This window comes from Colossoma macropomum, unplaced genomic scaffold (assembly GCF_904425465.1).
Source record: "Colossoma macropomum unplaced genomic scaffold, Colossoma_macropomum, whole genome shotgun sequence".
In the NCBI taxonomy this organism is placed as follows: domain Eukaryota; kingdom Metazoa; phylum Chordata; class Actinopteri; order Characiformes; family Serrasalmidae; genus Colossoma; species Colossoma macropomum.
In genome coordinates, this window is record NW_023494794.1 from 15,366,129 (window position 1) to 15,382,872 (window position 16,744).

Genomic DNA, 16,744 nt, shown 5'->3' on the forward strand with positions numbered 1-16,744 from the left:
CAATGTTAAGCGGTACTATTTCCACTGTCAAATCAAATAAACAGACCCCAATTTAACTTATACGTTGAAGAGAGACAGTAGTAAAGACAGTACATTACACCAGTGCTACTACTGCATTACCAGTATCGTCACTAATATATTCAAAGTATCACTTTAATAGAATAACTAATCACAGTGTCATCAAAATTAATCTAATATTTGTCATTTATGCAATGCTGACCTCTTGTGGTTAAAACCTTGCTGTACAGACAGTGGTAGAAAGATTAAGTGACCCTTATTAGTCCCACAACGGGGAAACTTCACCTCCGCATTTTAACCCATCCGTGCAGTGAAACACCACATACACACTAGTGAGCACACACACTAGGGGGCAGTGAGCACACTTGCCTGGAGTGATGAGCAGCCCTGTCCACAGCACCCAGGGAGCAGTTGAGGGTTGGGTGTCTTGCTCAACTGTCGGCTCAGGGGATCGAGCCGGCAACCTTCCGGTCACAGGGCTGGTTCCCTAACCTCCAGCCCACGACTGCCCCCCTAGAAATGAACCAATCCCAGTTTTCCTCTCTGATACCAATACTGATAACTGAACTCTGGCACTGACTACTGTCCCAATATTAGTCCTTTCTTAAAATTAAATTCAAATTCTGTGTAACAGTCCTGGCTCTGTGTTACAGGAACTTCATTTCAAGGGCCATAAATAACAGTGCTAAATAGAGAACTCCACCAATTTCTCAAAATGTTCTGCATGATTCAGTGTGTGAGATGTAAGCAGAGTGATTCAGGGTGGTTTGGTGTGAAATGGCTCAGATGTCTTTACAGTGGTGGTGATAGGAACCAGAGGTCGTCATGACTACAACACAAGTATAGACATTTTATTTATTATCCAGAACCACCAGTGAACCTACACGAGTCTTCTGAGTTTATATGGAATGTTGATGATGGAAAATAGTGGAAAATCTGAAAAGAAAAAAGATTTGGAGGGACTATTTTCCCATTTTGGATTTTAAAAACAGACCAAAAACTGCCTAAAAATATCAAAAACACGTCTCAGACCATTTCATGTAGTAACTTTCTGTGAGGGAGCTTTTAGAGGTGGACGTCTGGTTCCTATCACCACCATTGTGAACTATTCTGACTCGGTAAGTTTCTCTAGAACTGAGCATTTCAGACCAAACCACTCTGAATGACTCTGTTTACATCTTAACCAGTTAATAATGCAGAAATTTGGAGAAATTGGCGGAGTTTCCCTTTACGAAAGGGAATGGTCATTGTGGCCAGAATAACTTACCACTAGAAAGCCAAAACTGTAAAATCTACAGTGAAACTAATGATATAAAGTAATTCACTGCTCATTTCTTCATTCAGTACGACATGAAAATGTTTCAGATTAACAGAGACACAGATTACATTTTAATAGGGGTTTGTTTCTGTACTCACTGATGGAGACACACTGCCCCCCTGAGGACACATTAATGCACTGCAGGTCCAGTCAGAGGTGTATGTAGTTCAGAAGTTTATTTTACATACTAAGGCTTATAACTCAGTAACTACAGGGACTTCAGTGCAAACTGGCTGAGTTATTCTTAGATTATAGAAGTGAGTAATACAACTTTGGGCCTGTCTGTGGGCCCTGGCCATTTAAGGGGTTAATAATAAAAAAAAATTAAAAAAAAAAAGCTTGTGATTGTGGGCAGATAAACAATGAGCTTCCATGAACTGGGATTTGAGCATTTTGCTGAATGGACAGCATGACATCATAACAAGTTTATTTTCAGGGACCCCCAGAATTAGAAAATGAATAACCTATATTGAATGGCCATTTTTACTGAATGAAAAGAATCAGACTTTTTCACTTATAGAGAGCACAAGCAAGATATAATAAGATAATGCTGAATATACATTCACTGTTAAATTTATATATCTTTTTTCATATGATATTTATTCATATCATTATAGTCTTAGAAAAAAATGACGAGTGCATGTACACTGTTAAGAATGAGAGGTCAGCTCAGCTCAAAATGATACAGTAACTGATTACATGGCTTTTCTTGAGTGAACTTGAGGACACCAGAGTTCACACATCTCAAACTTCTTAGTCGAGTCAAAAGTTCTCTTCATTTTTCAGTTCTGCATCTCAGTTTGGTAAATAAATAGAACTTGTTTTTTATACTCAACTTCCCCACCAGCCTGGACTCCCTCGATCACACAATATTTGCTAGACAGCTTTCCTCTTGGGTCCATACTTATGGATGGCTATGGCATCACTGGGGCTCAAACTCACAACCTCCTGTTGGGCTGCACCACTTTTGGAGGAACACATGAAGCCACTCGGATTTTGTGTCTACGAATGTTTAATACTCTGCAGAAAATATTTGTTGTTTTAACTTTAAAGCAGGGCTTCGTCTCATGTAGTGCAGCTGCCTAATAATTCATCCTAACATCAGGAGGTTGTGAGTTTGAATCCCAGCAATACCACAGCTGTCCATATCTTATTATTATGCTGTATCTGTTCAGCTGAGGTGAATCTAAAGGTCATCAGTCGGCTCCTGCTCTGATCAGTCTGATGCGCAGCTTGTTGCTGTTGCTGATCTGAGAGCAGTTCTGTGAGTTTGTCTGTGTTAAAAGCTCCAGCAGATGGTAGATAAGCGTATACTGGCAGCTTTACCTTAGACACACACGAAATAGCCGGTCTAATGAGGATGTGTGAAGCATTTCCTGTGATATATATGTGTGTGTGTGTGTGTGTGTGTGTGTGTGTGTGTGTGTGTTGGCGGGTGGATCTTTCCGTATGACTTCATGACTAAGATGCGCTGACTGTGTGTGGTTTTCTATTTGAGGCTGAAATGGTAGTGAGTACAGAGCTGTCTCAGTGTTTATGAGCGTCAGGCTGCCGGTCAGTGAAAATGGAACGATTAGAAATGTACCACGGCTCCATCAGCAAGAGCAGAGCGGAGGAGCTGCTGGCCGTAGCCGGACAGGACGGCAGTTTCCTCATCAGAGACAGCGAGAGCGTGCCGGACACTTACTGCATCTGTGTACTGTAAGTATGACCACACACACACACACACACACACACACAACACTGCACAGCTGCTGTAAGTGAATCTTGCTATGAAAATGGTTCTGTATAGAACCACGAACACTCAAAGAACCCTTTGAATGATTAAAGCGTTCTTGGCATTGTGAAAGGGTTCTCCAGATTGGTGGAGAATATGTTCTATATGGTTCTATATAGAATCGTTTTGAAAAGGATTGCTGTTGTTATAATAAGAGCTTGTAACAGCGGAAGAACCTTTTTTGGTTCTACATAGACCTCTCATCAAAAAGGTTCTATATATAGAACCATCTAAAACACATTCTCATCAATCTGAAGAACCGTTTTATGATGGAAAGAACCCTTTATTCATGCAAATGGTTCTTTGAGTGTTCATGGTTCTATATAGAACCACTTTCTTTCCTAAAAAACCCTTAAAGAACCATATTTTTAAGTGTGTATTATTACACTATTAATAATGATTTAGTGTATTATTTGCTGTAAACATGTACAAAAGTTGTTCTACACTCACAAAAAAGATGGTTTTTCCAGGGTTCTTCAGTAAAGAAAATGGTTCTATATAGAATAACAAACACTCAAAGAACCCTCCGCATGATTAAAGGGTTCTTTGCATCAAGAAAGGGTTCTTCAGATTGTTAGACAGTGTGAATGAATGTGCTATAGACAGTTCTATATATGGAACCTTTTTGAAGAGGGTTCTATATAGCACAAAAAGGGTTCCTTTATTGTTATGAACTTGACACTGTAACAATAGACGAACACTTTTAGAACCATCTACACAATATTATAACTATACTATATTTTCCATCAATCTGAGGAACCATTTCACTACGCAAAGAACCCTTTTATCATGCAAAAGGTTCTTTGAGTGTTCATGGGTCTATACAGAACCAATTACTTTAATAAGAACGCTTAAAGAAAGAGTGTAGTATTACCCTATTTCTAATAATATAGAGTATTTTTGCTGTATACATGTACAAAAATTGTTCTACACTCTTGGTAGATGGTTATTCAAGGGCTCTTTAGTAAAGTAAATGGTTCCATATAGAACCATGAACACTACACTCTTATAAAAGATGGTGCTTTAAGTGTTCTTTAGTAGAGAAAACAGTTCTGTATAGAATCATGAACACGCAAAGAACCCTCTGCATGATTAAAGGGTTCTTAGCATCATGAAAGGATTCTTCAGATTGATAGACAATGTGAATGAATGTGCAACAGACGGTTCTATACAGAACCTTTTTAAAAAGGGTTCTTCTACTGTTACAAGCTTGACACAGTAATAACGGAAGAACCCTTTCGAGTGCTACGTAGAACCATGTTCAAAAAGGTATTATTTAGAATCAGAGCTGAAACTCATTCAGAATTCTTAACTGATCGTGAACGTCAGACTAAAACCCTTTTGCTCTGAGTGACTCTGTATCTGAATTATGTTATTTTATTAATATAAATGATGGAACTTTTAATTTGGTCACTACCAGAACAACACTAACCAAAATTTACCAAATGTTTCAGTAGTGACTCTTTTTGTAGCAACAATTTTAGCTCATTTTGAGTAGAACACAGAAATGCAAACACAGCGTTGAACAGCTGTACACACATAAAATTATCTTTTGTTTATTATTAAAACACAATAAAGTACTTAACTGCTGAAAATATGTGACAATTCCTAATGTTCCACACTGATTTTCAGACTGGAATAATGGACTAACAGTGGTGAATCAATATATAATATATAATATATATATATATATATATATATATAATACTTACATTAAATATTACTTCTTTTTTTTCAGTGTCATATATATATATAAAATACTGATAAAATAAAAAAAGTAAAATTTAATGAAAGTATTATTTTCACAAGTGTAAATTTAGGGGTTGGGCTTTGTGATAGACACCTCCTGATAGAATGTAGCCTGTACAGGATGTTTGTGTTTATAACTAGCTTGTTACTATGCCTATTAATGCCTCACGTTAGAATAGATCATAATATCTAAGATATTCATCAGTACAGGAAGTTCACATCCTCCCTCCTTCTCTTTATATATATAAATATACACACACACATACACATATACGCACACACACACACTATATGGCCAAAAGTATGTGGACACCTTCAGCACATATATACACCTCTAACAGGTGTATAAATGAAGTGCATAGTCAAGCAGTCTCCATAGACACACACTGGCAGTAGACTGGGTCGTACTGAAGAGCTCAGGGAGTTGAATGTGGTGCTGTTCCTTTCCTGCTAGATCTTCCCTGATCAACTTCACGTGCTATTATTGTGAAATGGAAACATTTAGGAACAACAACAGCTCAGCCTTGAAACATTAGACACTGAGCGCAGCTGAATGCTGAAGCATAGAGCGTAAGACCCAGTTCCATTTCTCCTTTTTACCCCTACCCCTTGTTTTCGAGTGTCACCCAAACCCCTTGGAACTGAGTTACAGGGGTAGTGGTTGAAATCTTGCCCTACACAAATAAAAAAATAAAAAAATAAAAAAAAAATAAAAAAAAAGAGCATCACTACCAGCACTGCTCTGTAGGTGACCCTGCCAGACTGCAGTGACAGCAGAGGAGGGTAAAGTTCAGCTCCTTACTGCTGGGCTTTAGTTACATTTAGGGCACCATATGCCTTCAAAGAGGGGGGCAATTATTTATTATCACCCACCCCTAATTCTTCAGTGATATGAAGCTGAAGTCAGATATTCACCAGCTTCTCGTTCGAATTTTCCTGTTCCACCTTAAATGGAGCAGCAGTTACATTCTGGCGCTTCAGGCGTCAGAACTGCTGGACTATTTAAGGTGGAACGGGAAGTTAGCTAGCTAGCAACTGAAACATTAGCATGCTAATAGCGATTTCTTATGCTTGTTATGAAGAAAATGACCAAAATACACTGAAACAACATTAACTCAGATAAAACAGTGGTTATTGTAATTTTTTAACGGAGAAAATTCTCACATTTGTGGGTTTCTTTGGTCTCTTGTTCAGCCATCTTGCCGGTTTTACTTTTTTTCTCATATCACTCTGTTTGGAGTCTCTGAAAAACCTCTGTTTGGAGGACCATGTAGCCCTAACATTTCGCCCTACCGCTCTATCTTAACAAAAATCAGGACACCCTACCTGTAGACGTGAACACGCAAAACAGAGGGCTAAGGGCTCAGTGGTAGGGGCGAGGGGTGAAATGGGATTGGGCCTAAGAATTCCCTATCCTCTGTTACATCACTCACTACAGAGCTCCAAACTGCCCCTGCAAGCAACATCAGCACAAGAATTGCGTCGGAAACTTCATGAACTTCATGAACTTCATGGTTTTCACAGCTGAGCAGCTGCACACAAGCCTAAGATCATTATGCACAATGCCAAGCGTCAGAGTGGTGTAAAGCGCCGCCACTGGACTCTGCAGCAGTGGAAACATTTTCTCTGAGTGATGAATCACACTTCACTGTCTGTCAGTCTGATGGATGAGTGCCAACAGTAAAGCGTGGTGGAGGAGGGATGATGGGCTGGGGCTGTTTTTCAGGGTCCCTTAGTTCCAGTGGAGGGTGATGTTAAAGCTGCAGCTCACAAAGACACTTTACACAGTTATATGCAGCTTTTTGAGGAAGAGCCTTTCTTCCCCTTCCTAAATTTAAATGAATGATAACTATGAGCTAAAGGTCTTATTTTGAAATCATTCTAGGGGAAAACCTCTCCTCCCACTTCTCATCCATCTGACTGCTGCTAACTTTGGTGTGCAAATCACACGTTAGCTTAGCATGCTGCGCTATTCACCAAAGCTGATGTTTGCACACAGTATTCCATACATGAAGTGTGACATGTTAGACTGTTTGCCCCAAAATGTATGAACTCAACAGCTCTCACTCTGAACACTCCGTAATGCTGTAAGCTGTATGAACATTAAATGAACTCCACCAATTTTTTCAAATTTTCTACATAAGTAACTGGTTCATATGTAAACAGAGTGGTTCAGAGTGGTTTGGTGTGAAACGCTCCGTTCTAGAGAAACTTACCGAGTCTGTTCACAGTGGTGGTGATAGGAACCAGACGTCCCCCTCTAAAAGCTCCCTCACAGAAAGTTAGAAATGAAATGGTTATGAATTCACTGCCTGATGACTGAGACACTGTTTTATGATAGTTTTGTGATCAAGATTGCTTTAAAATGTATTTTCATCCATATTTTTTAATCTATTCATGGTGGAGGGATACATGCAGGGCATTTTAAGGCAAAATGGTCCCTAAAGAAAACATATTATTTCAGATTTTCCCACTATTTTCCATCATCAACATTCCATATGAACTCAGAAGACTCATGTAGGTTCACTTGTGGTTCTGGATAGTAAATAAAATGTCTATATCTGTGTTGTAGTCATGGCAACCCCTGGTTCCTATCACCACCGCTTTAAAGACATCTGAACCATTTCACACCAAACCACTCTGAATCGCTCTGCTTACATCTCACACACTGAGTTATGAAGAACTATGGAGTAATTCCCCTTTAAGTTGTCTTATTATTATGGTCTTATTTTATGGCAGTAATACATTTTCTGGAGGTCGTGTTTAGAAAACTCCACACAACTCTGACTCCACTGACTCACATCCGGTTTCTAAGTAAACTTTTCTCCATACTAGTAATGTTTCCTGGAAAAGGAACTGCGATTAAACCAAAAACTTTTGACTGAAACTGAAACTTCTGACTGGAGCTAAAATCACAGAAACAGTTTTATTACCACTTTTGCTTTAGTTTATGATTTTAGGTTCATCTAAGACACAATTTAGGCCAACTCCCTTACAGCTCATGACACTCATCTCACAAACTTCACCTCTGAAATGGTCAAGAGTCACCCCCAGGCCCAGACCCCCATTCCTCACTTCTATAATGTAACAATAATTCAGCTGGTTAGCACTGTAGGCCATGTAGTCACTGAATAATAAGCGTTAGGATGTAATATGCCTGGAAATTAAAGGTGTAAAAAGATAGTTTTACTTCTTGCCAACCCGCCTTATTAAAATCGTTCTTCGCATTAACAGTGTATGCTGTTGCTCTTGCTGCTCTTCAGTGCTTTTCAATGGGCTTTAAATGGGGCAGTCATATAAGCTTTAAATAAAAAACAATGAATCAAAATATGACTTTACAGTTCAGTTATGCATTTCTGAGTATGTGATATTCATTCAGAACATGTTCGAGAAACCATTATATGTAGGGGGGCAGAGGTGGCACCACAGTGGCGCAGCAAAAAACTGATTAGGCCTTACTGAGCCACTGACTGACTGACTGACTGACTGAAACCAACTTTCCGCACTACATACAGCATATGTCATGCTAATAACGTATCCCTTTAAATCTATGAACAGTAACTGTTTTGACATGACTGCTAAAATTAAGATCAGAGTACACCAAGGTTACGTGTTAGGTTTTTAGATTTTAGAGCTCATGAACCCAGATAGTCTGTGCCTCTCATTGTTGTTCCTAAATGAAATAATCTCTGTTTAATCTTTATTCAACTGCGGAAATTTTTACTCCATCCAGTTACTGATGAGCTCAAGGCACTTACAAAGCGAGTCAAAGGGACCATAGTTGTTTGGGGAGAGGGCCAAGTAGATCATCTGCATAGCTGTGGTACAGTATCCCACAGTATCCCTTGTAGTATTTGGCTAAGAGGCAGCATTAAATTTAATAAGAGTGGCCCAAGAATTAAACCCTGGGGGACACCAGAGGTCACAACCATTTTAGGATAGTTCCTGGAAGTCCAATCCAGTTCTCAAGTCTATGAGAATTTTATCGTCAATGAAGTTAAAGGGAGCGCTGAGATTGAGCAGTAGTAGAACCGATGTGTCTCCAAAGTCTGTATTCCAACTAAAACTTAAATGTCATTAATAACTTTAATTAGAGCTGTTTCAGCCAATAAGCTGCTTGAAGACAATTTTCTAAATAATTTTTCCAATGCAAAGTAGATTTGAAATCGGTCTGTAAAAACTCAATGGAGATGCTTCTAGATCTTTCTTTTTTGAGAGAGGCTTCACAACAGCAGCTTTTAATTTATTATGAAAAACGCCCGACATGAGTGAGGTGTTTACTGTCTGAAGTATGTCCACTGATATCGAGTGAAACACATTCTTTTAAAAGTTGGTTGGTAACATGTCAGGACTGCGAGTGGAGGGTTTAAGATGACTCACTGTACTGATTAAAATTTCATTATTAAAGGCACTAAACTGGGACATTTTAGCCATGATATCTGTATGTAGTGACGGAGAGAACACAGGCTCTTTGGTGGATATAGATGTATCACTCTCAGTAAAAACGTACATAATGGTCACTGGGGTGGAACCCTCAAGGGTTCATCTCAGTACCTTTAGTCAGGGAACATAACTGAACCATAATCCACTGAAATGATATGTTCTAAGCTGTACTGACTCCACACACCCCGTCTCGTCTCCAGGACTTTATTTTTCTGTTCTGTTTTAAAACATTCGGGTTATGAAAAGGTACAAATACGAACTTTTCACCTGGAAAAACTTATTTAAGGTTCACAGTTGGACCTTAAAACTGCTACCTGGGCAGAACCTTTATTTCTAACAGTGTATTAAAGGCTTGTCTGAAATTTTGGATTGTAATGTTCAAAAAACATCATTACATTTCTCAAGTGATACTAATTCAGGCTCCATATATGTCAGTGATTCAGTTTGTCAACCATAGGAAAGAATATTCTGCTGTTGTTAATGTTATTGTTGACAATGCTAGAGAAAAATGGCGGCTCATCTCACTGCATGCTCCCAAAGGCTTTGTTGTTGTCCCACCCCTTCAGCTGAAACCTGGCTGAGTTTGACTGTGTCTATAGGTCAGCAGTCCATGGAGTTTTTATTGGAGAAAGTTGGTGGGGCATCGCCCCCTTTCTTTGGAAAGTGGTGGGTGAAGCGCCCGCTTGCCCGTGTGGTTATATTTTGCCATCCTACCCACCCCTCCCCCACATTTAGTGGCATTTCTTGTGGTGGTCGCCACACGTTATCATTATGCGATGATGCCGAGCTCGGTGAGGCTATATGAGGCTGCGGCAGCGCTTTGCAGCTCAGATCAACTCAGTTCAGCTTAGTTCCTTTTACAGACGCCCTTTTACCAGCACCATCTGTGTGAATGTCCAAAGCATGTGGGCTGTAGTGGTCAAACGGTTGCATATTTTCGCATGCAGAAACAGTATTTATAAAGCAACTGCCCAATTTTCCATAAAAACTGCTGTGATTAAAGCACATTGTTTTGAGTAAACGCCAGTTTGAGCGACATTTGAAGACCGGGGCGATTTAATCACGTCTGTGCGCCTGTGAATAACACCACATTTAATGTTGAGAAAAAAAACATGCAGCTGAGAAAGTGCATTTGCATAAAAGCAAAATAAAGCATTGCAGAGCTTCACCGACACACTGGACTGTGTGTCAAGAGTGAGATGCCATAGACTGTTAGAAATAAAGGTTCTCTGCAGGTTCATTTCTCTTTCATCAAGGTACAAACAGTGTAAATGTTCCCTCAAAGGTACAACAGTGGTTTTAAGGTCCAACTGTGAACCTTAAATAAGTTTTTCCAGGTGAAAAGTTCGTATTTGTACCTTTTCATAACCGAATGTTTTAAACAGAACAGTAAAATAAAAGCCTGGAGACGAGACGGGGTGTGTGGAGTCAGTACAGCTTAGAACATATCATTTCAGTGGATTATGGTTCAGTTATGTTCCCTGACTAAAGGTACTGAGATGGAGCCTTGAGGGAACCACCCCAGTGACGAGAAGGGCACTGACCCAGCGACAGTTTAGTACCTTTGGGGTACTAAAGGGTGTAGAGGAGCACGTCTAAAGCTATTAGCAAAAAAAACCTTGGGTGAATAATCAAGTGTTCGATCTTTAGCTTCTCGAGATCTACACTGCAGATATGAGGCTAACGTAGCTAACAGGCAGGGAGGGGGCGACACCTCCGAAAGTGACAAAAAAAAGCACACAAACAAAAATAAAGTGAGCTGACTGAGAAATGACAGCTGAGACACTGACTGATTATCTAGAACTAACATTCAGCACTGCAGGTGAGCCAGAAACCAGAAGGTTGAAGGTTTAAGTCCCAAGACCGACTGGGTGTGCCTAGTTGTGACCTTGAGTAAGACAACAGAGTACACACTTAAAAAAGACGGTTCTCCATGCATTCTTTAGTAATGAAAATGGTTCTATATAGAACCATGAACACTTAAAGAGCCCTTTGCTTGATTAAAGGCTTCTTTGCATCATTAGTGTTTTTCGGATTGATGGAGAATGCGCTGTAGATGGTTCTATAAAGAACCTTTTTGAAAAGGGTACTTTATAGCACTAAAAAGGGTTCTTCCATTTTTACAATGTCAAGCTTGTAACAACCAAAGAAGGTGCTATACAGAACCTTTCTCAAAAAAGGTTCTTTATAGAACATATATAAACCTGCAGCACATCCTCCATCAATCCGAAAAACACTTTAACCATGCAAAGAACCCTTTAATCATGCAAAGGGTTCTTTGAGTGTTCATGGTTCTATATAGAATCATTGTCTTTACTAAAGAAACTTTCATTGTAGCAATAGCAGAACCCTTTTTGGTGCTATATCGAACCCTTGTCAAAAACTCAAAGAACAATTTCACCATGCAAACAATGCTTTCTTTGAGTGTTCAGGGTTCTATATACAACAACTGTCTTTACTAAAGAACCTTTGAAGAACCATCTTTTTTAAGAGAGTGGTGGAGATATGCGACCTAAACAACCAGAAAAACACGTTCTTCATGTGTTCTTTCTGTCTCTCCTCATTCAAAGAGCAAAGATCCTCATAATATCTCTGGTTCCACTCAGATAGCAAACTGTGCTCGCTAACATCCCTGAAGAACGCCAGATCTTAGTTCAGCGGCAGCAGTTAGAAATACTGAAACTGATATTTAGTAGATTTCAGACAGTGTACCAACAAACTGTAACAGTGCCTTAGTTTGTGTATCGCAGTAAAAACATTTAGTTTCTTTTACAGTACCTTCTTAAAGAAGATGGTTCTTCAAGGGTTCTCTAGCAAAGAAACACTCAAAGAACACTAAGAACCTCTAAATAACCATCTTTTTTAAGAGTGTACCTTAAATGTGAGGTACAAACTCCAAAGTACTAGATAATTATTTTGGGTAGCATCCAGGACAGTTTAACTTAACTACACTGAAATGTCTAACAGGTTCTAGATATTAACTGAGTAAATGCAGGGTGCAAACTGCAAAGTGTTGCATAATTATTTTGAGATTTTTATGACGACAAGTATCAAGGCAGTCCAACCGAAATATGATGAAATGTCTAACAGGTTCCAGATATTAAGCAGATAAACAATGTGGTCAATATAAACACAATCTCACAAAATTTCACTGTAATGTCACACATTTAAGCAGAAAAGTAAATCAGAAACAGCTGAGAGCAGCAGGTAAGATGGAGCAACATGATGCACAGAACACAGTTTTCTGAAGTAAACGGTGAGAACCTTAACCACACTGTGCTCTCTTACCGCCCACGTTCAGTTTATAGCTAAATTACAGAATAGAGCTGTTCAGTATCGCTGATAGTCTTGACTGTGTGGTTTCTGACACTGTTTGATGCATTTTTACCTATAAACATGGAGAAATGTAGATGAAGTAAAACCTTTAAGATTGATGTTCAGCTTTTGTCCATTTTTACAGCAAATATGTTATACACTGTCTTGCCTGACTGACTTTATTTGAGATAAAAATGATGGATTTATTTTGAACTACTTTATTTATCTATTCACATCTTTGTTTTGCCACTTCAAAGAACATCTGCTTTGTGCTTTTGCAGGTATGACCAGTGTGTGTTCACCTACAGGCTTTTCCAGGTAGAAGGCAACTTATGGAAAGCAGAGGTGAGAGAGTTCCTTTGCTGGGATCTTCACAAGGGCAGTTACTCTCAAAGCCATTCAGTGGCCACTTTATTAGAAACACCCACCTTGTGCTTCCCCTCACTGGCCACTTTATTAGAAACACCCACCTTGTACTTCCACTAACTGGCCACTTTATTAGACACACCCACCTTGTGCTTCCACTAACCGGCCACTTTATTAGAAACACCCACCTTGTGCATCCACTCACTGGCCACTTTATTAGAAACAGCCACCATGTCCAGATATTTTTGGATGGTGTTCCATTCACATCACTGCAGTGTCAGTGCAAAGTTGGTTATATTATATACTGTCTGTACTGTATTAGACCAAGTTCATGCTACTGACTGTAGTTTAAGAGATACTAAATAAATAAATAAATAAATTTGCAGTAAATAATAAATCAATAAGCTTGTAAAGTTGGCCTGTTATGATCAGAGTGAGGAACTAACGTTCTGCATGTGAACTTTCTGCTTTGTTAACAGTGGTCAGGTTTCAGAACCTGTGAAACTAAACATGTTTCTGGTTGTAGTCATATGACTGCTGACATTTGCCTCTTATAAAACTAATAAAATGAATATTAAACAGTTTATAAATATAAAAGTACAATCATAAAAGGAAATAAAGCACTTGAAGTGCTAGAGCGGAGATCATGTGCACCAGTTCCAGTTTAAAGTTTAGAACAATATGCAAAAATTTTGGACAGTGGGGTTCTCAAAGCGGTCCTCAGGTTTTTCAGCTCTGTCTATGTGTTGCAAGTTGGGTTGGACTGCCTGGGGGTCTCTGAGGGCCAGTTGGAGAACCATTGTGATAGTGGACCGACAAAGTAGGTGGCTAGTGAGCGGCCAGTACGAGGTACATTTAAAATGGTCAAATTTCATATTACATGCACGATTAGCTTAGTAATTAGTTGAGTTTAATCACAGCAGATCTACACACTGAGCTACACACCGCAGTTTAACTGGAACTCTCTATACTGAAGACTCTGTAATGCTGTAAGCTGTATAAACATTACAGGGGGACTCCACCAATTTTTCAAATTTTCTTCAGAGTTAACAAGTTAAGGTGTAAACAGAGTTAACCAGAGTGGTTTGGTGTGAAACACTCCATTCTAGAGAAACTTACCGAATCAGATTTGTTCACAGTGGTGGTGATAGGAACCAGACGTCCACCTCTAAAAGCTCCCTCACAGGAAGTTCCTACATGAAATGGTTATGAATTCACTGCCTGATGGCTGAGACACTGTGTGATGGTAGGTTTGTGATAAAGCTGGGATACGTAAGGATGTTTTAGGGCAAAATAGTCCCAAAAGAAAACCTCCAGTATTTTCCACTATTATAAACACACTGAACCAGTTACTGACACAATCAGATTTTCTGCAGTTATCAGACTATTAAGCATAAACATACTGAACCAGTTACTGACACAATCAGATTTTCTGCAGTTATCGGATTATTAAGCGTAAACATACTGAACCAGGTACTGACACAATCTGATTTTCTGCAGTTATCAGACTATTAAGCGTAAACCTACTGAACCAGTTACTGACACAATCAGATTTTCTGCAGTTATCAGACTATTAAGTGCATGTAAACACACTCAGTGTTATACTGTACAGTCCTGTGACATAATGACACAGTAGAATTGAATTGAACTGAATTGAATTAATCAGGTCTATTAGAGTAGGGAAGATGTGTGCCAAGCTACAGTATATTGACCTCTGTGTCCACTTTACCACCATCTTCTTCCTCTTCCAGACGGCGCCTGGGGTCAAGGAACGGCTCTTTCGGAATGTCAACAACCTCATCACAGCTTTTCAGCACCCAGACCAAGGCATGGCCATGCCCCTGCTGTATCCTGTCACCGTTGACCAATACCACAACTACCACCACCGCCACCCACATCACCAGCAGCCTGACAGGAAACCAAAGCCCAGACCGCAGAAGCACATAAACTGCTGATGTTATGACACCTTGTAGTTTTAAATGATTGCTCAGGTCATCATGGAAAGTCTGTAACACCTCATGTGGTTTACATGTATAAATATCTCTCTTATGCTTCTGAATAAATGCTACCCTTACATAAGACACGGTACTGTTTGCGAGTGCAGCTCAGATCGTTTTTTTGTACAGTGATCAAAAGGTCCTGAGCAGTGCAGCTGTGGGCGTTTTTATTCGGAACGTGTCTCAGCTCCAGCAGCGCTGCTTTAAAGGCCTATCAGATAAACTGAAGGCATTTCCTTTTTCTCGAAACCGCCAGTTTCCTCTCAGCTTGGACTTCACGCAGGCGACACAGCGCAAACAGATTCAATTTCACTTTTACAATCCTAAAGGTTAAAGCTGTTTAGAACCCATCCACCAATTTTCTGGTTCCTCCAGACTCCAGAACACGTAGAATAGGGCTGTCCAGTCTCACCAACACCTGACCAAATCAGGATGTGTGTAAAAATAAAGGGTGGCTATACTTACGGGTGGATACCTCACATCGTTAGGAACCAACGGACACTTTAATGAGTTCTATGCTTTTTCAGAAAGGGAACAGATAAAACATTGGCAACAGCAGAGAAATCATGTTGTGTTTGAGGTTGTAATGTCAAATGTATGAAGTTTGTAATGGATTTTACTGATGTTTTCACTGACGCTATAAACAGCATTAAACCCACTGTGAATTCTCTGTGTTTGGTAACTCCTGCAGGTAAAGCTAATGACAATTTAGTGAATCCTTTCCTCTTTAATCGTCCAGATGAAGATGCCCTGCACTGTTACATCATCGGTAAGAGGTCCAGAATGTAAACTGGGATGCTACGTTGATGAAATGAATGAATGAATGAATGAAATGAACCTTTTGGCCAACTGTGTCTGAACACATCGACATTAGACCTCCGCATTTAACCCATCCGTGCAGTGAAACACCACATACACACTAGTGAACACACACACACACTAGGGGGCAGTGAGCACACTTGTCCAGAGCGGTGGGCAGCCCTATCCACGGCGCCCGGGGAGCAGTTGGGGGTTATGTGCCTTGCTCAAGCGCACTTCAGTCACGTACTGTCGGCTCAGGGGACTGAACCGACTGCCACGACTGATGTGTAGTGAGGGAGACTTTGTGTCGCTAATAACTGTGTAGTTACATGTGAACAACTTATGCATTTAGTCACTGTTACAGATGGATTACAGACATACACCTAATGTAATTACACAAGTGTATCTTCTACACAGGAACTTTCCTGTAAGGTAGTGTTGGAGTTACACTTTAAAATGAGTGGACAGGCTGTACTTCTGTAATCCATTTGTAACACTGACTAAATCATCAGTAGTTACAGTGTTGTTGCATGTTATTCATGTGTAACTACACAGTTATTAGAGACACAATATAAAGTGGGACCGATTTTTTTGATAATGTGAAAGATTTTTTAAATTTGATATTTGAATTTAACTAACTAATCATGTTATGCTGTAGGGCTCACTTTGAGCAGCTCTCCCTGTGTGCAGGCCGATTGTGTCAGGGGCTTGGGCCCGGATAAGCTCACTCACACGGAGAACCTGTTTTTACTGTAGACTAGTAAGAATGTCTTTGAGAGGAGAAACACATCAGTTGTAGCAACATTAATGGCTGATTTGACTCTCTGTGTGTGCAGGTAAGGCCTCTCTGTATGTGCTCAGGCCTTAACCTGGAGCGCTACATATGTTTCAACCAGGCCTGGAAACACTGCTCAGTACCGTTTTGAACATGAACTGCAACTATAATAGGGAAGCTGGGCC

General features: G+C 39.8%; 1 protein-coding gene across 1 annotated transcript; it reads left to right on the forward strand.

Annotated features, from left to right (window-relative positions):
• The first annotated feature begins 2,762 nt into the window (after positions 1-2,762).
• Positions 2,763-15,607, forward strand: LOC118814651 (SH2 domain-containing protein 1A-like). Its single transcript, XM_036580357.1, has 3 exons — positions 2,763-3,037; positions 12,902-12,965; positions 14,738-15,607. Exons 1-3 carry the CDS (start codon positions 2,901-2,903, stop codon positions 14,939-14,941), a joined length of 405 nt encoding a protein of 134 aa, XP_036436250.1. The 5' UTR covers positions 2,763-2,900; the 3' UTR covers positions 14,942-15,607.
• Positions 15,608-16,744: the final 1,137 nt, after the last annotated feature.

What these genes read in the sequence shown, in the direction of transcription:
- LOC118814651 (XM_036580357.1), top strand. Translation starts at nt 2,901, where the DNA reads ATGGAACGATTAGAAATGTACCACGGCTCCATCAGCAAGAGCAGAGCG. An exon ending in ACTTACTGCATCTGTGTACT is followed by an intron (nt 3,038 to 12,901) that starts GTAAGTATGACC and finishes GTGCTTTTGCAG; the next exon opens with GTATGACCAGTGTGTGTTCA. An exon ending in GCAACTTATGGAAAGCAGAG is followed by an intron (nt 12,966 to 14,737) that starts GTGAGAGAGTTC and finishes TTCCTCTTCCAG; the next exon opens with ACGGCGCCTGGGGTCAAGGA.